Source organism: Chroicocephalus ridibundus, chromosome Z, assembly GCF_963924245.1.
Source record: "Chroicocephalus ridibundus chromosome Z, bChrRid1.1, whole genome shotgun sequence".
Classification (NCBI taxonomy): domain Eukaryota; kingdom Metazoa; phylum Chordata; class Aves; order Charadriiformes; family Laridae; genus Chroicocephalus; species Chroicocephalus ridibundus.
Genome location: NC_086316.1, coordinates 49,706,550 through 49,731,214, shown reverse-complemented (window position 1 = coordinate 49,731,214; position 24,665 = coordinate 49,706,550). Strand labels below are relative to the sequence as shown.

Sequence of the window (24,665 nt, the reverse complement as noted above, 5' to 3'; positions counted from 1 at the left end):
CTGCCACAGGGGACGCCACTGACATGTGCGCCGCTGTCAGCGGTGTAGGACAAGGCGGGGAGCCGGGCTGGCAGGGGTCCCCGCGGGGGTGCAGCCCGGCCCCGGCGGATGCCCTCTCACCCTCCCCGACTCGCCGGGCGGGCGGCGGGGCGGTCCCCGGCGAGGCGGGGCGGGCGAGGGGCCGCCCCGCCCCGCTCCAGCCCCGCCCCGCCCCTCACTCAGGCCCGAGGCGCGGCGGGAGGCTGGCGGCCGTGCGGGCGCCATGGGCGCGCTGCTGTGGTGGGACCAGCTGCGGGCCGGCAGCTCGGAGGTGGACTGGTGCGAGGACAACTACACCATCGTCCCCGCCATCGCCGAGTTCTACAACACGGTGCGTGGCGGCGGCGGCGGCGGCTGCCGGGGAGGAGACGGTGGGGCGGCCCCGCAGGCACTCTCCGGGCGGGGGGTGGTGGACGGCGGTGGCCCCGGCTGGGGAGCGGCGGGCGGGCGGTGGGGGGCCCGGCCGGCGGGTGGTCCCGCGGGAGCCCCGGGGGCTGCTGCCGCCTGCCGGGTCCGTCTCACACAGGGTTTTCATGGGATTGTAGAATGCCCTTCTGTGGCTGCCCGCTTCTTCCTTCTCCAGTCCCCAGTACGCCTAAAATTAAAGAAAAATGAGCGGTTTGGTGTCGTAGGTGTAGAATGGGGAGGCTTAGGGAGGGCTCGTGACGAGCTGTTCAGTAAATAGCACGCAGCAGGCCCCCTCCTCGGCTGCATCGAGCCTTGTGGAACTTTTGGTGCTGGGTTGCCTGCATCCGGTACCCGCTTGCACAGGTGTCAGCCACTTGTCAGGCACGCAAGGTGGTGATGGATCAAGAAAAAAAAACCCTTAGTCTTTGGAGGCGAAACTGGGTTTCATCCAGCTAGGTTTGGCTCCAAGAAAGCAAAGCTGTCAAGAACAATTTGCCTTGAGGTTGCAGGATGAAGTCAGCAATGTCCTTTTGGGAGAAGAAGAGGTCTTAAACTGAGTCTTTCTTAAACAAAGAAAGTAGCTGAAGTAAGGAAAGAGAGGGAAGAGGACTAACAAAATTATTGCTTCCTTCCAGTAAACCGTGATTCACCCCTGAGTCCTCTTGTGCCATCCCAATACCTCTCAGCTGTTGGAGAGAACCTGTGAAAACATAGGCCCAGCAACAAAGCCAGACTGACCAGTGCCATGCATCTTGGAAGGGGAGCGATGCTCCTTACATCCTGTTGATGTAAAGAATTGCAGTGACAAATAGATCCACCAGAGTGAGATACTGTTTCTTGGTAGTTTGCCTTTCCATTAAAAACACATATCTGGGAGTGAACCCTGCAAATGCCCTGCCTATTTTCGGTTCTATAGCAGGTGATGTGTGCACGAATGAGGAGCTGGCGCTTCTGCTTTGCCTCTTTTTGTGCTTTAAAATGGTCTTTCCCTTTCAAGCTGTATTTCTTTGACTGCTAACATCTAGTGGAAGAAAGAAGTAGGTGTCTGGCTTTACTCGCTGGAATGTGTATCATGGGGAGTGCTGCACAGATGGAGCAAGTAATTCCGTGGCACATGTACTTTGCTAACCTGTTGTTTTTTCTTGTAGTTTGCTGCCAAAGTCATCTGGGTAGTGGCCGGTCAGTGCCATTGGAGAACTTTGAGGGTGTGTGTGTGAAACTGTCTGCTTTGTCTGTGTCCGATGTCACTGTGCAAGAATCAAAAACAAAGGGAGGAAAAGGTCAGGATAAACAAGTTTCTTGAAGATAGCAAGTGTGTTTTGGAGGCAGCTATGCAGGGGGATGAGTGTCCTTCTGACTGTGCTGAGATGATCAGCTGTGCAGTCAGGAGATTGCAAAATGCTGGGAGCTGCAAGTATGTCCAGATGAATAACTGAGGTTCCAGACAGGTAAACAGAGAGACACAGCAAAATGTTTGCCCCAACGCTCACTGTATTGCAGTAGCTGTGTACAAATCAGTCATCTGTACACCGAAAAGGGAGGAAAAAAGAGGCAGTGTTGAGGGTAGTTGTGTTTAGCCTCTCTTCACTGGTAACAAATCATTGTAAGGGTTTGACTTGTGCTAGCAACTCCTGAAAATTAAAATAGTGACTCACAGTGGGTTGATGGGGTTGTACAACTGTGTCCCCAAAAAGCCAGATGCTCACAGGAGAGTTGGGAAATTTTACCCCTAGTCTAACAGGCACCTTAAGTGGAGTCTAAATCTTATTCCTTCTAAGATGGCTCAGTTCTGACTCAAACACTCTTGAAGTTTCAGGAAGACGAAAAACCCTCTTGAAGTTTCAGCAGACCTGAATCTGGTATCTGGGTCTTTAAACTGTAGATTAAAACCTTGCTAATCTGCGTTTTAAGCTGTCACAGTTGAGGTCAGAGTTGTAGTTGAGGTCTCACGCAATATTCATGTAAGCACAAAACTGGAACGGCTTATCTGAAATGTATTTTTAAAAATTCATTTATTTATTCTGGTGGGATTCAATCTTCATCTGTTATGCGTAAATTCAACTTGATTTAGTTAAAAAGCAAGCCAAAGCGCTCAAAGGGATTAAATCGGTAGGAGAATATCTTTTCAGAGGTTTTGCACAAACTGATTACACTAATTTTTTAAAACGTGAGGTAGACTGATGTGATTTTGCATTCAGGTCTACGTGAGGTAGACTGATGTGATTTTGCATTCAGGTCTTCCATGCTTTCAGTAAAGAGGCCATGAAACACTTTGTAACTCACGTTGAAAGAATAGTTACAGTAAAACTAGCTTTTTCTTTGGTTTTGGTGTTTTTTGGTGTTTGTTTGGTTTTTTTTTTCTGAAATTAATGAAGTAATGTGTCCTGGTGCAGTGTAACCCTACTCCAGAACATAAACAAATGCCTCCACACGATCAAAAGAATTTACCCTGTGCAGTGGTGTTTACAAAAAAAGCTGTTGTTTTTGTTTTAAACACCTAAAACCAGTAATTTTTTTTTTTCTGTTGCTAGTAAAGTCAGTACTTTGCTGTTCGGTATGTTGCGTTCAGTTGTGCATGTAACACATATTTCTTGACAAATTTACTTTTAAAGAGGGAATTGTCAGTGCTTTTATTCTTCTTTTGTTCCCTAGTGACATGGAGATAAAAGTTTTAAAAAGCTATAAAATACTGTTAAGAGTGTGAGAGACTGCTGGTATCTCTCTACATCCTCTTTTTTACTACAAAGGTCTGTTAGTGCATATGAGTGCCATGCTCATGGATCAAGATGTAGAAGATACAAGCTCTCTGAACTCACCGAGAGCTACTTAGTCCATTTTTTTTCCTCCTCCAAAAGAGGTGGTGCAATTAGTGTTGCTGTGGTGGTTGAATGCTACAGTATGCAGTAAAGAGTACTTGAGCTTTGGTAGGACTGCAGGAAACATCCTCTGTCAGGACTGTGGCCAGTTGGGAGTGATGGTCATGATCTGAGCAAGTCTTTGGCGTTTACTCAGTGGTCCATATCCTATATTCCTTTCATACAATTAAGTAGCTGGAAATTAAAACTAAAGGTCGTATGAAGGCAGAGGATGGACTGTTATTGATGGGCTGCTTACCTTTTCCAGAACTGTAATTTTTAGTCGTTGCCTTTTGCAGATCCCAAGGAAATTCTCTGTACTCCTGTTATTTCTTTTTGCACTAATCTTAACTGTATCTGCATTTGAATTGTACATGATTATCAAACCATGCAGGCTAATTGTGTATTGTGTAAAAAATTGCATGTGCAACATACTTTCTGAAACCAGAGTCAAATGGATAGGTGCCTCGCTTGTGAAGGGTGATCTTAATAGCTGCAGTGGTCCTCATATGGATCCAGGCTGATATCAGGGAGTTAAAATCATCTTAATTTGTGAACAACAAAGGCAAAATTTGCCACCTTGGTGCGGTGTAGGATTTCCAGAAGAGTCCTTTTATTCCTACTGAAAAGGTGCGTGGTCTATGGAACTGCTCATCAGTTGGTGCCTACACAGGTTTTTCACATCTGGTTTACAAGGCTGCCTTCCTGTGTAGCAAAACACATGGTAGGAGCTGGTAAGTGGTGAAGGGATTCAGCCCTTAGGTTGGTTCAGAAAGGGCAGTCCAGCGGGAGGTGGCTCTCTGGCACCTTTCCCTAGAGTGACCGGTCGGTGTTATGGCCTGACTGCAAGAAGCCCTCTGCGTTAGCAAGTTTTTGCTTGGGCTGTGTGCTGTTACCAGGGTGGTGATGGCAGAAATTTGCATACTATCTGAAGCTATAAACTGTGTGGGTGGTGGCTCTTTCTAAGTATTTTAATGAAACCTAAAAGCCAGGGCTTTGGAAGGAAGCGTAGCTTGTCTGTGAGGATGTACCTTTGGTGTGAGGGAAGGCATGAAGCAGATGGTGCTGAGAAACCGCTTCTATAATTATTGTCATTTTGAATGCCAGCCTAAGAGTATGTTTTGATGAACCTTGCAAATGTTAAATGAGTTGTGTCCATTTTAATCATCGTAAGCTCTGTTCTCAGACTGTGTTGACTGGTGAACAGCAGTAGCTGAATGAACAAATGCCTTCTTCATGTCATTCTTGAATCCTTTCTCTACTAGATTTTCATTAATGTCAGTAAAAGTTTGTAAGTTTCTGCGAAGAGGAGATCTGTCCTAAAGGAGTGCTCTAGTCCCAGAGTTGTTTTCTACATTTGTTTTAGGGGAATCTTGTTGGGGATGATTTTCTGTTGTGCTTGGGCTAGGCGGGGGAACATGAGGAAGCTGAGGCTGGGGAGCTCATCCTGTCCTGTTGTGAAGCAGCAGTAGTCTTTCTGTAACTGCTCAGTTGTAGTGCCATGGCTGGCAAAAATGAAGTGCAAAAGGATTTACAGCTTCAGGCTCTCTTTATGGTGCACAAAAAGGGTTCTAACTCTTTTAGCTTAGCTTTGTATTACAGACCTTCCAGACAATAGCTATTGCTCTGTGACTTGACTTCTACAAAGCTTGACTAGCCCTGTCTAGTTCCGGTACTTCTAGTGCTTTTCCCATGCTAGGCTTGACAGCCATTGAGAGGACAGGTCACTTGCCAGGACGTCCTGTTCCTCAGCCGCTCATTCATGTAGGCTTCCTGAACTGCAACAGTCTTGAGTATTTGCAGACTCTCAGTAAAATTCCTCTGGGAAGAGACTTGAAAGATAATTTAAAGATGTGACTAGCCACATTTTACATTGCTTAAAGTTTTTATGCTGTTATTAGTTTAATGGTATTAAACAAAACAAGTTGATGCTTTGCAAAAACAGCTCAGGTTTGGCAGAAACTGAGTGTCGTAATTTGTTGAGCTGGGGCTTCACTGGATGACACGTTTTTATAAATATCTTAGGCAGCCTGTGAATATTTAAGATTTGGTTATTTTCGGTCCTTGTGATACTGTTTTTTTTTTCCCCCTAGATAAGCAACGTCTTGTTTTTTGTTTTACCACCCATATGTATGTGCTTGTTCCGTCAATACGCGACCTGCTTCAACAGTGGAATATATTTAATATGGACTCTGCTAGTTGTGGTTGGTAAGTTGGATAGTCTCTGTTTGCCTGCTCATGCACAAACTGAGAGAGGAAATCAGTTTTTCCTGCTTGCGCTTGATTGTTTTGCAAAACAAAGCAATCCTGACGTCTAAGGAGTAGTTTGCTTGTACTTGCTTGAAGTTGAAGCAGACGTAGTTTCTGAAAGGAAAATTCCTTTTGCAATTTGAGGTTGGTGGGAACTGTGGCCTTAGTTCCGTTCCCTTCCTATCCTTCCTTTGCATAACTTCTTTTGTTTGTCTGGGCTTACTCTACAGCAGTACTGACCCTTCTTCCTCTGTTGTTGCTTAAATGAGACTGAAAGTGCCGAGCACAACTGAAGAGGCTAACACGTTTTGCATTGTAGTGATAAGGCCCAAAGGCTTATGTATTTGTAGATGTGAGATTCTTAAGCTTTTTCATTCCTGGAGGCACTGTAAACTTAAAGGGATAATTAGAGCCCTGTAGGGCAGAGTGACGCTTTCCACCTGTAAACCTATGTAATGGAGTAGTCATCAGATGCTGCTTTTCATCTTTGTCTTACCTATTCTTGCACTATTGAGAAAATTGAGAAGCAGCATTTGGCATTTATTTCTTAATTGGTTTTACATTTAACTTTACCACTTGATGTTTCTTCACATACATTCTAGTAGGAACTGGCATCATCTTTAGCTGGTGCTTTTGTAATGTGTGTACTTTGTAATTAATGAGGTGCTGCTTTGCATTGCTGCCTTGGGAAAAATGGCATTTGTTTTCCGGTTTTCCTATTTTTTTTTAACCTTTTCTAGAACAAATGGTATCCACCATTTGCTATGAAGATCTGAACATGAGCAGTACGTTTTGGTCTGTACAATACTGCAACTATTCATATTGCCTTTTGGTTGATTCTTCCAGGAATTGGATCTGTTTACTTTCATGCCACCCTCAGTTTCCTGGGCCAGATGCTGGATGAGCTGGCTATTCTCTGGGTCCTGATGTGTGCTCTTGCCATGTGGTTCCCTAGGAGATACCTGCCCAGAGTTTTTCGGAATGACAGGTAATCATACAATCATATGTACACTTTCGTGTTTCTTGAAACTTCTTGTGCTAACACCTGAACCTGCACGTAATAGCACTGAGTTATCATCCAACCTTGCCACTGCCACATCCATTTTATGCACATTGTCATTGTACCTACTGAACACACCTAGAGAAACCGTAATTTTTTTATGTTATTGAAATATTTTTAAGATTTCTGGGTTTAGTAATTAAAAGTTTTGAATTAAAAGCAGTTTTTCTCCCCCCAAACCCTTATTCAGGAGCCGATTTAAAGCTGCTGTGGGTGTCCTGTCTGGAGTTACTACCTGCCTCGCCTTCATTAAGCCTGCCATCAACAATATCTCGCTAATGACTCTGGGTGTTCCCTGCACAGCTTTGCTCATTGCTGAGTTGAAGAGGTGAGTACATTTCTCCTGAATGCAGCATTGCCTTCCGAGATCCTTAGACCATCATGTGGTGATACAGTAGATCTAGCTTCAGTACTTGTGATAGGAGATCAGAAATGCTTCTTCCACATGCAAGCACAGATCTGGTATAAACTTGCTCTGCTGTCTCAGACATTTTTGGCAAGGATTATTTTTTTTCCCTATGCCATTATACTACGTCAGATATTGTCTGTCTTCTTGCAACATTACTCCTGCTGCAACCTGATCTAACTCAAATTAGTTTGTTTATTGTGGAATCAGGGCAAGGGTTTCACTCTAGTGATAGCATTTCTGCTGTATCGTCTGCATAAGGGTGAGGTGATCGCATGGTCACAGTTTGGGTACTAGAGGGAATGTGGAGCAAGGCCCAAGCATGCATGGAAGATGTTCCAGCTCTAAAAGTTGTACTGCAAGTCTTACACCACTTTGTCTTCTGAGATAGACAATATGATGGAGTCAGACTGGCAAAGATAAAGTTAATCACTAGGTTGTAGACCATAGCTGTCAATCAGGGCCTTAGAAACTATAAAAGCAGAATGCAAATAGGGAAGAACCTGAGACCGATCATAACATTTTAAAGAGTCTTACCGTGATTACCAGCTTACCGGCAGCTGTCCAGAGCCTTTTTTTTTCTTTTTTTTTTTTTTTTCCTGCATCTCTCTGCCTGCTGCAGAAAGGACCAGACAAGTACCAGCATAAGAACTTGTCCTTTCCTCCTTCTCTCCAGTGTCTGAGAAGGATTTTACAAATTATGTTGGCTCTTGCATATTGCATATGTAAACGTCCCTCAAAAGAAGCAAGAGTAGACCAGTAGTAAGTCTGCATTCTGACTGCTTCTGTTAGCACAGAGGTTCTCCTGTTTGCTGCCTTACCCTGTTCTGCTGCTGCTTCTCCATACAGTGGAAGCCTCTGCTAACAATGTTTTGTAAAGGTGTTCATGAGTCTTTTCTTATTAGACATCTGGCTGAGCAGCATTTATTTCTGTGGTCAAAGAAACTCGGGAGACAGCGCGTAAGTTAATTGTAGACAAAGAAGGTCAGTAGTTGAATAATGTTGGTGGAGGTATCTCATTTTGGTGAAAGCACTGAAGAAGTACTGACAGGGCAAATGGAGATCTGGTTGTGGCACTGAATAATTTAAGTGAACTCTCCACATATCAGTTTTCCAGGGATGAGCGCCTGAGAAACTTAAAAGGATGAATAGTTAGTGTCTCCTAAGTTTGAATACTATTGCGTCAAATCTAGGAATTGGTATGTGTACGGACACTTGCTTTTTAAAACTCCTTCTGAAAGGTCGTATCTTATTAAATGTATAGAGTTTCCCTGTCTGTTTTTTGAGAGAGAATTAAGGATGCAGATAAACCTTTTTTTGAATTGGTGATTAAAAAGGGACCTAAAGTGATATATGGCCCTCTTAATTTTACATTGGGATGATGTAGTACCTATGATAGTTTTTGATGAATTCCGAACTGCAAAAGGCAAATAATTAAAGGTTTTATTTTAAGCTATGCTGATCTCTAGGAGATTTAAATGAGATATATTCTTGTAAACCCAGATGAGAGGAGTCATCTCATCCCTTTTTGCAGGAGAAAAAATAATCTAAGCGTTATTTGAAAAGCCTGCAATTCTCCCAGTTTCTACTGCCACAGTCAGTAGGGGGCTACACGTCTGAGTCCTGGCAGTCTGCTGCGGAAATTTATCTGTGGAACAGGTATTTGGGGAAGGACGGAGACAAACCTTTCAGAGTAGTTTCTTATGTTCTGTGCTGAAGTTTGTGATGCATTAGACAAAAACTCCCTGTTGTCATTCCTGTTCTAGCCTGGTAGCAGTCTTGTGCAGAATTGTGGTGAATCAGAACCGCTGTGTTTTCAAATGAGAATTTTCTGCCTCTCATTTGTCCTTGATGAGAAGATAATATTGTGACAAAAGAGCATTATGTTCTTAAATGCAGAGCTGGTAGGGTAGAATGTATGCTAGGAAGTATTGTGGAAGTATTGAAAGACAAATAAATTGTAAAACGTTATTCTCATTTTTGTCCAAACATATCCCTTCATATGTTTCATAAAAAAAAAAAAAAAGCTCTCCTAGAGGATCATATCGGGAAGAAAAATGATGTGGATCCTTTGGTTTGCTAGTCCAAGCCAAGTAACCATTGAGATTATAATGTCATCAAATTAGTATGATTTAGTGAGTCATCATGAGGCATGAAACTATCTCCATATGCAGATAGATGCTAGAATATTGTTGCTCAGTGGACATCGGAGCCCTGAGCAGTGGAGGTTTCCCCTAGCTTCATGTCTATCCATTCATATATGATTCTCCTGCTAGAAATCTCACTGTGGGGGAGCTCTGCTTCATTGTTGCAGGTTGCTCACAGGTCCCTTATTCGCTTGCTTGAAAGGTTAAGCTTGTTAAAAGTTTGAAATATTCTTTAGGGTGTAAAGGGAGATACTTGTGTCAAAGTGAATCAAGCAGTTAATTGATAACCAGCAACTTGCACTGGTTTGAACAAAAGCTAGTATGTTTTGTTGGGCGTACCGTGACCTTGGAAGATAAAGCTGCTGGAAGTGTGCACCAGCCCAGGCCCTCAGATAGCAGACAGCTGGGGAACACCAGTGTTTGCAGAACCTCTGGTATTTAAATAATTGCTGTTTGTGTTAAACCAAGAACACTGTGCATTGTGTAGGTGAAAGGCGCAGATAGGAATGTGAGCTTTGTGGGGTCCAGTTTCCTTCAGAATAGAGTCGGAGCATGTCACAGATCTGTGCGCAGCAGCGCGAACAGCTCTTTTAGACCCTCAGCTGACAGTTTCTGTTTCAATGGTCATTTAAATGATCAGTGTCCATGTCTATTGAGAAATAAAAGAAATGGGTTAGGCTCATGTCCCTTGCCAGTGTCCCCATGGTATTTGCATTACATTTCCTCATTGTGGTAAAAGCAGTGGCAGGTAGGAAGCTTTGCAGTCCTCTGTCTCCTCAGCAAGCGTGTTCTTAGCCCATCTGAAGGACAGTCACTGCAGGAACTGAAGACTCTGTGATGGGTGATCACAGAAAATCCGGGAGTATTGCACAGATCAGCAGGCTGTGCTCTGCTCATTGTGCTTGACTCTTTCTGCCTTAGAATAGTCTTTTGCACTATACCCTGCAGCATCTAGTCATAAGTTTATAAAAATAAATTGCAATACCTACCTGATGGTGGTACTGACCAAACCTGTCATTACAGTCTGTACCATTTCTATGGCTGATCTTGTGTTGGGAAAGTTTCTTCAAGTAAGCTTTCAGTTTTCCTTTGCAGTCTTGAATTCTTTGAACCATGTGGGTTAATTGTCCTCTCCTCTTGGTGTTCAAACCAGTCAGATATAGACAGGCATGATCACTGACTAAAGGAGCTGGATGTTTGAGGCCAAGCCTCTTATCTTAAATGGGATGCAGTTGCGCGTGTTTGTCCTTCAGACAAGTCCAGGAAAGCCTCCATGTTGTCAATACACGCACCATTTCCCCGTCAGAATGCACTAGTACCCATTGTAGCAGTCTAGTTTTATCTGTCAAATGTGCAAAATTGATACATGTGTGTATCTTAGGTACATGGTTTAGCAAACAGTTACGTGTCTGACTGAAGACTGTAAATGTGCCTTAACATTAACGGGAGAGAATCAAGCCCGATATGCTTAATACAGCAGTGGTTTTTTCCCCAATAATGATTTTCCCTCTTCTTTTATGAAGAGGTCCGTGCTGTCTAGCCATTTGGTAGGAGCATGAATCCTCCAAAATGAAGAGGATTTTAGCAGTATAGTTTCGCTGATCAAACTGTGCCAAATCTTGGATGTATTTCTTACTGGGTTGTCTCATAAAAGAGTGTAAGGAGGAATTTGTGTAGCTGTACTCTGGAACTTGATAGACAACTCAAAAATCTCCTTACCCTTTCTTTTCTTTATGTTCCTTGTAGCCTTTTTAAACATAAAGACACTGAGAGAAACAAGCTTTTTTTACAGTAAGCAGCACAGATGATCTTGAAGCCAACTTGGGCAAGCCCAGTCTCCTCTGACTGTGTCTTGGTGGATTTGAGGATTCAGGCCTAAGAAAAAAGCCATTTTGGTTTATATGCTATGTGGAGTATTAATTTTTGTGGCAGTCCTGTAGGTGTTTTTGTTATGAAAATGACTATTGTGATACCTTTCTTGTGGAGGAGATGACAGTTTAGCCAGTAGTTGAAGCACTTTTTTACATAAGAAAGATAGGTGTGATTTTGAATGTGACATTGTGACATCTTTCTCTTAAAAAAGAAATGCCAGATCCTAAAACCAACTTGTCCAAAGGACACTGGAAAAAATCCCCTGTCAACAAGATTAGGCAGTTGGTTCCTTTTCTGTCATTAATCCAGTAGCTGAAAAGGTGCCTTCTGCTCAGCTTTAGGAGTTTCTTAATCCCAAATGCCCGTTAAAATGTCCACTGAAATAGCATTTCAAGAGTGAAAAAAGTATCCTACATGGAAAACTGTACTGATTCTTCCGCTTGCAGTACACCAGAGACAGTTATATTGCTGCTCCTCCGATACATTCAGAAAAGTGTTCCTGGACAGAGTACTCTGTATGTTTTTAATTTTTCTGAATGCTTAGTGAGGCTTCCTTAGCAAAGGTCCAGTACCAGTGGCAGTTCTGCTTTTCCACCACAGAGAGGCAGGAGTTATTCTCGGTCCCTGTCCTCCTCCAGCTGAGTAGTTGGAGATCATCTCACAGGTAGGGGAGGTGTAGTGACAAATTTTAGCTTGGGGACAGTGAATGCAGGGTAGCCCATGGCTTGTAGGCTATGTTTGGTGACGGAGACAGTTAACGGTAAACATTGAAAAATAGAACTCTCTAAATGTATCAAATGAGAACAACAGGTTTCAGGCTAACAAGTATTTTGTGTGGAAGACAGAAGGACCAGAGAGCTTTTTGGTCTGTATTTCACTGTGTTAGTCAGTAGTCAAGGACAGTCATGTATAAAGAAGATCAGGGACCATAAATACTACTGTGGTGCACACAGTAAAGACATGTTTGCCTGTTCTAGCTCTTTCCTCCAGGGACACACATTTTAATTGCTTCTGAGTGTCACAAGGTGAAGCATCCCTTTAAAGGACCTGTTTGCCAGGCATTGCTCACCTTCCAGATGCACTGAATGAGCCCAAGATTTGCTTGGAAGAAGACCGATGATTCGGTATCAAGTCTACTGGGGTGACTGGATTGGAGCAGAGAGAAAGGTTGGTTGGTGATCTGCTGGAGAGGAAGAGGCATAGAGAGATTCCCAATAACTTTTTGGCAAAGGTTTAAGACATAGAAGATGAGTGTGGATTAGAGGAGCCCCTCTTGAAGACCTTGGAACAGAGGAAGGGATTGTGGGGCATTTGGCATTGACTTTTTTTTCCTTCTAGGATGTAGAAGGAGAAGACAGGGGCCTGTAACCCTGATGAAGGCTGTGACTATTCCTTGTTATACTGGCTAGCGATTTGGCTTATTGGTTTACTCTTGAGATGCAGCTCAAACAAGTCACTTTAAACATGTTATTCTGTCATCTGACATCTGATTAGTAGGTTTGGGAGTGCTTTGGGAGGTCATATCAGTGACCTGAGAAGAGCAGTTTATTGAAGCAAAAATTGTCCAAGAGGACCAAACAGTTCTTGGATCCCTGGGAAATTCACCAAGAGTTTAACAACAACAAGAACAAGAAAAGGCAGGGGGAAAATCACAAATCATAGCTTTGTCCTTGCAGAAGGCAGAGTACCTAAGCCATGCCTTCCCTTGGCCACATAGGGCTGGTCATGTCCCAGTCTAGCTTTGCTTAATAGATATCAGTAACAGCAAAGCTGCATCTACTGGCACCAAGAGGCCTAACCCCAAATTAGCAGGTGTAGGTAGACAAGAGCAAAGCTTCATATAGGGAAATAAAATCGTGAGCCTTGTGGTAGACCTACAACACAGGTAACGCTATGCAAGTATCCTGACATCTGCTGTTGTATTCAGTGGTGGTCAACTGCAGACCACACTGCACGTGACCACAGCAAATGTGTTGTGCTTTTTTTCTCTCTATATGAACAAGTCAGGTTTCTTGTGGAGGGAGAGAACTGCTTGTTAGTCAACGTGAGGAATTATGTCTGAGATGTGGTTGTCAGTGCCATCTACTAAAGCTACTAAAGCACACTTCTTTGGGCCTTCTGGGTAGAGGGTCCTACCTTAGAAGTTCTCTGGAACTGTTACACTGTACAATACTAAATTGTAGGGGGGAAAAATCAACTAACCAATTAAAAAAACCCAACCTAATCCAGTTCCTTTTTTTACTAATGTTTATATAGTGACAAATATGAAAAAATTTGAGCACTTGCTGTGTGGCTGGTTGTTAAGAGACAGCGTGTGTAACTAATCACTAGTTGTCCTAGATACCCCTCCCTAGATAATGGGATGCTTTGATGTTTGCCCACCATTTGCACATTGGTATTTAAGGCAATACCCAAAATGCAGCCACTGATTAAAAGGTTGGTTTTGTCACCTCACCACTGCCTTGCATCAGGGCCATACTTACTGTAGGTAAAGCTCCTCTGTTAACGACATTTATGGTGGAGCCATTTTAAAGGTGTGTGCCTGGCATTATGAATCCTACCCTAAAATATGTACAGCCAAAAAGCATCAAGCTGCAGTTACAAAGCAAATTTTGTTTTGTTTTGTAACAACTTCTTTGTGTTTTTCTCCTCAGGTGTGAAAACCTGCGTGTGTACAAACTGGGTCTCTTTTCAGGTCTTTGGTGGATGCTAGCACTTTTCTGCTGGATCAGTGACAAAGCATTTTGTGAGATCTGGTCCTCATTTAACTTCCCCTATTTGCACTGTGTTTGGTAAGTCTTATGTACGAACACCACAGTTTGATTCAAATGTGATAGGTCCTCACCACGTTACACTTCTGCGCTGCCTGGTTGGTGTTTCTGGTTAGTGCTACTTAGAATTACTGGTAAGATTATAAGCCCAGAGCAAGTCTCATGCTATCCAAGGTGGCAGATTTAGGAGTCTCTTTGGCCTAATCACATTCTTCAAATGCTAAGTTCAGTAATTGTAACTGAATTCCTTGCCCTGCTGATTACTAAAAATCCCACAGCACGGCTGAACCGAAGCAGTGACTGTGAAAGCTTAAATGTCTGCTGTTAACAAGTGAGGGTGAAGTGGAGGAGCTGTGAAGGTCTGTGATGCCTGTTCTCTTACTGCCCGGCAAATTGTGCTCTCTTATTCAAGGTGCTGTATCTCAGCATTTCTACACAAATCTGTCAGGTGCAGAGAGGCCAAAAAGCTTGTTTTGTAGTCTTCCTTATTCACTGTATTCTTTGCCTGCATGCAAAGGGCAGACAGCAACCCTATGGGGGACTCGGGGAAGAAAGTGAAGGACAGAATGATTTTAAAGTATGGTGATATATTTGATTGCTTTACTGAAGTCATGTTACTGATTTTTTTCTCTTCTGTTTTGGGGTGTGTGTGTGTTTATTCTCAGGCACATTTTGATTTGCCTTGCGGCATACCTGGGCTGCGTCTGCTTTGCTTACTTCGATGCTGCCTCTGAGATCCCTGAGCAGGGCCCTGTTATAAAGTTCTGGCCCAGTGAAAGATGGGCATTCATCGGCGTTCCCTATGTCACCCTCCTCTGTGCACACAAGAAGTCACCTGTGAAGATCACATGAAGTTGGCCATGGAACGGGGATGGAGTTTAAACTTACATTCCAGCACAGACAGTATTTAAATAATGATAAATGAATAGGGTTGTATTTTATCTTCTTCCTAAGATATGCAGCACTTCAGGTGTCGTAGAAAGAGGAGGCAAGTGTGTTCTTTCCCCTCTATGGAGAGGAGAGAGGAGGCAGGAAGGTGGAGGCTCTTGAACTCTAAAGTAACCACTAGCGTCTGTGGTTGGCTGTGTTTTCCACTGTGTTTTCAACGTAGCATTTCTCTTGATAAAAGCTCTTTCCAAATACCAGGATCAAGGAATGATGTTTCTGCAGCTAGTCACCTCTGGTGCTTGATTTGCTTCTTTTGTAAATTGGCTTAAGGCCTTCTTTATGAAAGAAGCCAGTCCAAGATGCCTACATGCCATCCTGTGTCCCTCTCAGCTCTGATTTTGATGTGGCTGCACCTGGCCACAAGAGTGTGCTGGAAGCACGTGCTTCTCCCAGCCTGGCATGTAATACGGGGAGTCCGGCTGTGCATCACATTGAATCATGGAATATATGGTTGCTTCCCCAAGTACAGCATGAGACCAGTGCAAAGTATTTGCAGCTGGGTAACTGAATCAGCGCAGTTAGGCAGTGTAAATGCAAGAATAGCTGACAGAAGATTCAGTCCCTAAAACTAATTAGGAGTTCAAGGTTTTTTTCAATTTTTCTGTATTTCCACTGACCTGTGGATGTTTCTATGCTGCCTCTCTACCTCTGCAGACACGTTTTGTCTTGAATTTGGCATTGAAGCTCACACAGAAGTGTGAACATTAACTTCAGTAAGAGCTCAGGTTAGCATGGATTGACATTGTGATTAAACTATCAAAACTCATAGGTGCCTAGCTGTACGTCTAATTTGAGTTAACTTCTCACCAATGCATTGCAAAGTGACGTGAACAATAGGCTGGTGATCTGCTAGTTATTCTTGGGAAAAAAGTAGATAACCACTTAAAAACCAAGCTGAAGACTTAGGTTTCAGTGAGTAATGAAATGTGACATTGAATCTTGTATTCTTACGAGAGAATAGTAGATTCAAATTTTCTGTTTGTTTTCAGCCCATTCTGTAAAGATAAGGGATGTCTAGATCCATTTAGTTTTAAGGTTGTACTTTGAGTTTGAGGTTGAGGAATGGCTATGGTTCTTGCAAGCAATTTCTGCTAGGTCTGTTTGAAAAATGATGCAAAGTGCAGGCATGTTTTTCAAATATTAGCAATTGTAGCTGCTAATAGCTCCAGACTTGCAGAAAATAGGGTCTGCTTACATTCCACCTTATGTCAGAACTGTAAGTGGATTAAGGCTTTGGATGTAGACATTATTGATAACTGATAATTCCTTTTAATAGTAGACCAGGAAATACCATTTCCTCTGTGCTTTGCTAAGAAGTCTCATGTTGTACCTGTACAGTATCATCTTTAGGAAAGTGGCTTTTAACAAGAACTTTGGGGTGAATTAACTTCCAAGCATTGTAAAACCTTTCAGATAACTTTTGTATTCAAATTTATGCTTAGAAAACAAGAGCTAAGGTGTATGCTGTTACACTTAAAAGCAAAGTTGTTAGTGGGAGATAGGACTGTATTATTGAGAACTTCAAAGCGGGTAAGTAGTCTACTGTCAGATTGACTGACATCATAAAAGCAGCAAAATCTGTGCAGTGGAACAATGCAGATTTGTACTACTTGCAAGTAGATCTGCTGGGAGAAATGTGGTTTTTGGACACGCAGTCATATAATTTTTGTATGAAACTTGTTTATTCATACAGTAATGTTTGTTACTCTTTGAAACACAGCTGTTGTTTCTGTTTCCTTCCTCTCTTCCTGATTGTGAAATGCTGAGTTTCAAACACTTCTCAGGTATTAAAAGTCCTTACACAGAAAAGATCCTTACACAGACAGGTTTGCTGGCTGGAACCCAGCTAAATTTGCTGATGCCTGACATGGTCCTACTTTGAGTAAGACTTTTCTATACTGTTTGCTAAATTATTATGTTATAGTAAATAATTTATTTTCAGTATTGCTTGGGAAATTAGTAACTGCAGACATAATGTACTATTCAAATTCACTGGAGCCTTTCTACTGAGTATTTTGTTTGAAAGCAACTCTGACTCAAAGGGCTCTAATCAACCTGCTGTCAACTGCTGTCTTCTGCTCTGCAGTCTGACTGCTCACAAAGAAGTAATTTATAGCTTAAAAAAATGGCACTAGTGCATTCAACTATTGCAGAGGTGAATGAATGCAGGTCCAGGCCAAGAATCATCTCCTGTATTTTTATTAACTAACCTCTAGCCTTTATACTCTTTATAGGATGTTCTGTGAACAAAGATCACTATCTGTTATTCAAAGCTCCACTGTAGAATTGGTTGTGAATATTCTACTGTAACAGCAGCTCACTACTTTTAGATGTAGCTACTGCACTTTACATTAAATTAATATTAAGTTATACGTTCTGACAAAAGCTACAGTTATTTCAAAAAAGAAAAAAACATGCAGTTTTTACCAGATTCACAGCTTTACAGATTGCACTTTGGACTAAGGCTCCATTTCACAATAACATTAGTACCCAAAGAAGTATGTGATTGGCATACAGAGGGGTTTGTGCACTGCCCTCCCTGATCATACAGATGAATAGACATGCGCACAAGTAGCTGTAAAATGTTGGATTTTAAATTGATGTATATGCACCCTCAGGTTTTAAAGCCCCAGAATGCTTTCTTCCCTTGCTGGCAGGAAGTGAGTGGGTTCCTTAGGTTCAATCGGTATTTTAGGTTAATTAGTGGGATGCAATACTGTGTTGAGCATAATGTAGATCCCGTATATTGGCGTATGATATCCATTCATTCCTTGAATGTTAAACTTTAGGTTATTTAAGAAAGGATGTTTAGCTCTCAGTGATCGCAAATGCTTGTCCAATTCACAGTCAGTAAAAACTCAATAAATATTATGTAAGGAGTGGTGTTGGGGTTTTTTTTTTTCCATCTCCATTAAAGTCTGTATACTGAATGTTTGTGGAAAGCATTTAATATTTTGCAACATTAAATTGCATTTGGAATAAATATTGTTTGCCTTTTCATACGTTGTGTTCGTGGAGAAAAATGCAGCTGACAGTATAATGCCTTGAAGTATAGCAAGGATGACTTCTTCCTCACACAGGTAACAGCAGTTCTGACTCTTAGAGGGGGAGGCAGACTGCATTAGATAGAAAACCATTAATTAATTAATGAGATAGGTGTTACTTTGCTCAGCAAACTGATCTTTTGCAAGTAGAGCAAATACCTGGAAAACTGCAAGCCCATGAATCAACAGGGACAAGTATCAGGAAATGGCTAGAAATGAGTGGCCTGTATTTCCACAAATCCAGAAAACTGTGTCAGAGTGAGTTCGTCTGAGAGAACAAAGTGTGACTCTTAAGTGTTTGTTACCCAAGACTGCTCCCAACATAGGGAGGGAGATAATGGCTGTATGGCCTTGCACCTGCCCCTCCCCTCCTGCTTCCCTTCTACCACAGTTCCTCTCACTCCACGTAAAATACCTTGTTTGAGACATGTGTGGATCCCCATAAGCCAGTGTGATTTGGCTTGAAATAACTATTGTGTGAAAGCATAGCTATAATTCAAGAACGTTACTTGCTTGCAGTTAATGTCTGTAGTTGACAAGATGTCAAAAACAGATGGTGGATTGGCATGTATATCATCCTGTCACTCGGCCTGCTCTGTCTGGAGATTATTGACATGGTTTCCCGTGGAAAAAAGGGAACATCATTGTGCCACTGCATTTCTCTGATAACTTCAGAGCTCCTGACTTATTTTGACCAATTCTGACAGATGCAAGAGCTTTAGAGATAATTTCCTACAAGCTGCGCAAGATGGATGGACAGGTAGAGAAGCCAGGCCTCTGAGACAAGCTGTCTCAAGAATCATGCTGTTAAAGTAACAGAGAACCTACTCTAGAAGGAAACCAAAGCAGTGCTTAAGTTCTGGATGGGCTTTGAGATTTGTACCAGCTGCAGCATAAGGTGCCAGTTACACACGGAAGGAGTTTCAGACGCTTCTGTTCCAGAGATGGAGGAATTAACTTTGCTATAACACACGCAGACCTGTCTTTTTCTCCAAACTTATGAGGCAGAAACTTCCCTAAGAGGGGCAGTTGGAAATCTCGTATCACCATACATCTGGCTGTCAGTTAAACACAGTGCAAGCTGAGAAAGACTGAAGTTTGGAGGTAACTTCTGTGTCCACGAATTCGGGAACCATAAAAATCTGTTTGTAAACCCCCAGCATATACTGAGGAGGTGACTAGAAGTTTTTCAAGTGCAAGTTGTGTCTACCTCTACCTAATTTATTGTTTTCCTTTGTGATAGGGTATTTGCTGTCCCTGTGGCTATAGAAGAAAGAGTACACTGTTATATTTTGACACTGGTAAGATTTCTAGCACTGGCTGGCAGGACATTATTATGAAAGTGCTAGAAAACCTGGGCTTGATAAAAAAATCTGTGGATTAGTGTGAAATTGTTTAGATAGCTGCTTCTGAGCTGTTCTAGGTAGTCCATTATAAAACCAGAAGTTGTCAAGTGGAGTTCAGCAGGGAGTCTCTCCTGGGTCACCTTCTGTTTAATTGTTCAGCAGTGCCCACATGGAAGGTATTGAAGTCTGTGAAGGTTCACAAATGAATACCTTGAAAAACGGGTGTAAAATCCAAAGGTAGCTTGCTGAATTGTAGAAAACAGATAAAAATCAATTAAGAGCAAGGTACTGTCTATAGGCATCATTGACAGCAGCGAATGCAGAATTACTAGTAGAGGAGCGGTGCTTTGTACAAGAAACTGAACGGTTAGTGTGGATCAGGAGCCAAACACACAATAAGGCATTACCACATTAAAAAAAGAAAAGACAACATCATACTGAAAAAATAAAAATATCTGTAAGACGGGAAGAAATAATTTCCCTCCAAGGAGAGCAATGAGGATTACCAGCAGTTGGGAAAAAAATGGCCTGTGTGGAGGAACAGGCATGGTCAGCCTTAAAAAGCAGCGTGAGATGAGCATTAACAGGATGTAAGTATGTAGAAGGAAGTGTGCAAAGATTCAGATGGGCCATTAGGAGAACTGGGGTGCAGGAGGCACTGGAGTAGGCTGTCTGTGGAGGCTCAGAACCTCTGTCGATTCATGTAGATAGATGTTTAAGGAGCAGTTGGAGAAGCTATAGGCATTTATATAGGCCATGGGCATAGCTGATCCATAGCTGATCTGTGTCCAGCTTTCCTGAAGTACCTTTCTTTTAAAATGTATATCTTCCGTATCTTCTGGGAAGTTTACCATTTCATTCCTGATGCAATAATTAGTTCAAACAAAGCAAAGGTTTACACAGGCAGCCCAGAGCTTGGCTTTCTCAAAGCACAGGCAGGAAAAAAAACTTGTGTCATCTTGCCTGTGCTCACCATCAAGCACACCATGTATTCTAAGCTTTCAGTAGCTGAGTTGGCAGATGTAGAGCTGACATAGGATGTATTTGTCCTAAGAGTAATATCAGACCCTGTAGTATCTGGATGCTGTCTGAACCTTGGCTTTGGCAAGAAGTTGGTCCCTGGTCACCGTTTTTATTAGCTGACAAGACTTGCTCATGCTGAGGAGCTTTCCCCTACTGAGGAGACCTGGCAGTCCTTCATTCAATATTCTAATAATTTCAGGGGCCTCGAGGGTTCCCAGGCCCCTGGATCACAATATAATTTGTGAGAATTTGCCCCAAGAGACTCAGCAGTAAGAGAATTCATGCTGTATAACACAGCTTGTTGTTGACCACAATCTACCTGCCAATTTAGAAACCAGGTTGTATGTGTTATGTTATCACATACATTAATTGGTTCAATCTGTGACTTGCCAGAGCTACAGGATGTATCTTTCTGAAGCATTCAGTGTCAGCTTTTAAAGTGTTGAAATACAGACTCCTTCTTAAAGCACCTAGCTTACTTCTCTGCTTTATTTTCAGAATTCGAAAAGAAGCTCTGAAATTTGCAATTTCTGTACATCACCATTAACTATTCCCATTTCTTCTTCATATGCTTGACCAGAAAAAAAAAAGAGGTAACCAGTGAGCAAAAAGTGCACACAGCATTCTTTGAGTTCATTGGTTTTTACACCTGATTCTGACAAGAGTCTAGAATGGTCTACTGAAATAGTCCCAATTGTCTTTGGAAAGTTACCAAAGGCGTTACTAACATGGTTTAAGCACAGCCAGCAACTAAGCACCACGCAGCTGCTTGCCCACCACTCCCGTTCCCCTCTGTGGGATGGGGACGAGAACGGAAAAAAACCCTAAATCTAGTCAGTTGAGATAAAGACAGCTTAATAGGACAGCAAAAGAAAGAAGAAAGAAGGGAGAGAATAGTAATAATAATAATAATATATAAAAGCACTGAGGCACAATACAATTGCTAACCCGCACTGACCAATGCCCAGCCCTTCCATAAATGGTGATTGCCACCCCCAAACAATTAACTCTATCCCAGCTGAAACCAGGGCACTCTACTTCTCTTCCATGGCTTCTTATAAAACATTGAGAAGTACTGTGGTTTTGTCTCCGTTATCCCAAATATCTTTGTTTATGTCAGGGTTTCTACCTGAGTGCCAAAGTAAGTATAGCACCTTTATTTTATTGCATGGATTCTGTTAAATCAGTTAATCCTGTAAAATTTATTTTTAATTTATCTCATAGACTATATAAAACACTCTTGCAATTACAAAGTGATCAGCTTAGTAAACACTAAAGAAGAAGGAAAACATCTCCAATTCAAAAAAGCAAGAACTAATTTCTAAGCAAGTTGATTTGATGCTCATGTTCTGTATAACCTTGGTATCAGCGGGTAACATGGAGAGTTCAAGGAATCTAAAGAGTCTGGAAGGTCTTTTTGAATAACTTCCATGAGGCTGGATAAAATGTAAAACATATTTTGGACAAGAAAAAACAGTGCAATAGGGTCAAGGCATGGAAAATTCAAGTGTTAAAAGACAAATAATCAGTAACTATGTAAGTACAGAACAAAAGCAAAACCAAATGGATAAAAAAAGTAGACTTTTAATCTAAAAAGATAGAGGTTATTCTAAAACACTAGATACACTCAATATTCACATTATTGGCTGTAGGACCTCACTATGTTTGAAATGTATCATTTGTATCTACTTTTTGTCAGGTGCTCTTTCTCCACAAAAAGGAAGCTACAAGCCCTTGTGGATGCTAGCTTACAGTGACGAGTGAGTGACATGGCCTGGAAGAAATTGTTTTCTGAGAGAAAAAAGAAAAAGAGTGCGTATTTAAACTATGAACAAGAGGGCAAAATCTGCGCAAGGCTGGATATTGTGTTTGCACAGAAGTGATATCCGTTATTGACATTAATGACTACTTGGGGAAATGACTTAAAAGCGGGGAGGCAAAATGAGTGCCTTGCTAGACATCTGTGGGGAAAAAAAGGGGCTGTGGAGGAAGTGACTGTCAGTTCAGGGAAGATGTTCCACTGGCAAGGGGAAACTGCTAAATAGTGTGTGAGAGAAGTGGGGAGCAGGCTGTGAATGAGGCCTTACTGGTGGGCCAGAGGGAAAAAGTTGTAAGCAGAGAGCTGCTTAGGGAGAGACCGTGAAAGGAAAGCCTCAAAGGAGAAGTGGGAATTGTGAGACATCTGCAGAGACGGGAAGATAACCTCTTTCGTTGTAGAAACCCATCCAGCACTGCAATGTGGTTCTCCACATGAATGTTTTGGAGTGATGCACTCCTCATACTGCTGCCTACGGGGATGTGGTCTGCTTCTCAGCTGACAGCGCAGAGCGCGGCGATTTTGCAGTGTCCTAGTAAAACAGGTAACTCCATGTTTCAATATGGCACCATCACAGCTGACAGAAGTGCGTTGTGGTCTATCTTGCTGACCACAGTGCCTGGACTACCTTTGTTAATTGCTAATCTCCTTTGCTAAAAGGAGAGAAGTTGATCAAGAGAGCAAAAGCAATGTATAAAGTCTGCTCTCAAGAAGTCGCAGCAAAATAGGGCTAGAAAGGTTCTCAGGAAGTCATCTAAACCACCAGCAGCTCAGCCCTTCAAAAATATCCCAGGAAAATTTTTGTCTAGCCTGTTTTTTCAAAATGTCCAGTGCTCCGATACCCACTTTTTCCTTTGGTTCCAGTCACACAAGCCGAAGGGACCAGTGGACAAACAGGCTGCCAGCCTTTTACTATCAGCACACTTGCACGGTGCGAGGAAGAGGATGCAGCAGGGGAAAGCTTCTCTGCTGGTCCTGCACTCACGGGTCTGGCTGGGTACAGCCAGACAGCAGCACACAAGCACCCTGAGCAACGTGCCAGCTAACTTGCCACCTCTGTGAACTGCAGTGAAAGGCATGGGTCAGGCAAAGGATGGGAAGATTCTAACTTAACCTTACCTTCTGAATTAAGCCATCAAAAAAAACCCCCAAACCTAAACACAAAACTAAACAAAACAAAACAAAACCCATGGATGAAGGGCCTCACTAAATCAATGACGGCTGTTACACATTCCTGTAAAAATAGATGGGTGGAATCAAAACATGACTTTTGCTAATCCACTTCTGTAATCTGAATTAGCCCTGATCCACAAAACGGGAGGACCTAACAGCAGCTATCTTTGAAGTCCCATTGTGGTATTTGGAATAAATCAAGAGGTAGTGATGTAAAGAGTAGATTAATTCAAAACTTAGACTGAAGCAGTCTGTTTCCACAACATGCCCTTGACAGTTTTATAAAATGGGATGGTTTATCTTGGTTTCTGTAAACTCTTAGCAGTTATTAGGGCCACTGGAAGAATGAAATGCTAAACCCTTGAGCAGGATCATAACTGACCCTGACCTGCTCTTTGCCCCTCCATATATGCTCTGGATTTAATACTTTTGATTTTTTTTAGAAATCTTCAGCATTGTAACTTGTGATGCTAGTACACTGTGTCCCAAGCTCTCTATCTCCATATGCCCTAACTTGGGGTTTTTCTGGTATTCATGAAGCTACAGTCTTCTGAAGAGCTGCCGAACTGATTTTTGTGGCTGTGTTGAAGTACTGGCCCACCTTTGAAAGTCAATGTAATTCCTGCCTGTGGTGGCAGGTAATCAGTCAGAGGGCTCCAACGCCTTTAAAAGCATATCACCAATGGGACTGCTCTGGCATATTCTTGTATGTGTTTGTGTGAATCTCCTGAAATGCCACTGTAATCATATCCCATACCTGCAGGGTCTTGCTGGTACACTACCCTCAAATAGGGTTTGGGCTCACTGCTCACAGGCGATTAGGGAAATCCTCATCAAATTCACTGACACTCTCCTGTGCAGTAGAAATCTGAGGATCAGGTATGAAGGCAAGACAGGCAGGCTCTAGATATGTTGTTGTGAGTCTTTCCATGAGATCCTGAAGAAGTTTGTGTCAAAATGCTATCCTGTTTTAAACTGTACGAAAGTGAGGCTTCATTCTGGTGTTAGCTCACACACACATGCAATGTCTCCGTTTCTTCCTGTCCTGGTTTTGGCTGGATTGGCCGATCAGAATGACAGATGCCCCCCCCACCACCTCTCTCCTCAGAGAGGAGAGGAAGAAATAAGGAGATTTACAAGTTTAGAAAAAGAACTAAACTACTTTAATGAAAATAATAATAAATAAGAAAATAGTAAATAATAATAGAATAACAAAAATTAAAGAAAAAAGTATACAATATATACAAAACCGTATCCAGCTCCCAGGATGATGATCGTGTCACCAGCAGGCACAGGGAAAGTCCCAGACTGGAGTCAGCGATGGACAGGAGCTGAATTCCAGAACTAGAGTCAGGAATGCTCGGATCGGGGTCAAAGGCAGACGAACAGACAGGGTCCTCCCCAGACGTCAGCCATTGAAGAAAAGACGAGCCAGAGCCCCCCTTGCCCCTTTGATCCCTCAGCTTTTACACTGAGTGTGGTGCAGATGGGATGGAATACCCTGTTG

The 24,665-nt window shown here is 42.4% G+C and overlaps 1 protein-coding gene across 1 annotated transcript; it reads left to right on the top strand.

Moving 5' to 3' along the window:
- Positions 1–202: 202 nt before the first annotated feature.
- On the top strand, positions 203–17,116 carry ACER2 (alkaline ceramidase 2). Its single transcript, XM_063320317.1, has 6 exons — positions 203–370; positions 5,396–5,510; positions 6,399–6,540; positions 6,803–6,940; positions 13,692–13,829; positions 14,474–17,116. Exons 1-6 carry the CDS (start codon positions 263–265, stop codon positions 14,658–14,660), a joined length of 828 nt encoding a protein of 275 aa, XP_063176387.1. The 5' UTR covers positions 203–262; the 3' UTR covers positions 14,661–17,116.
- Positions 17,117–24,665: the final 7,549 nt, after the last annotated feature.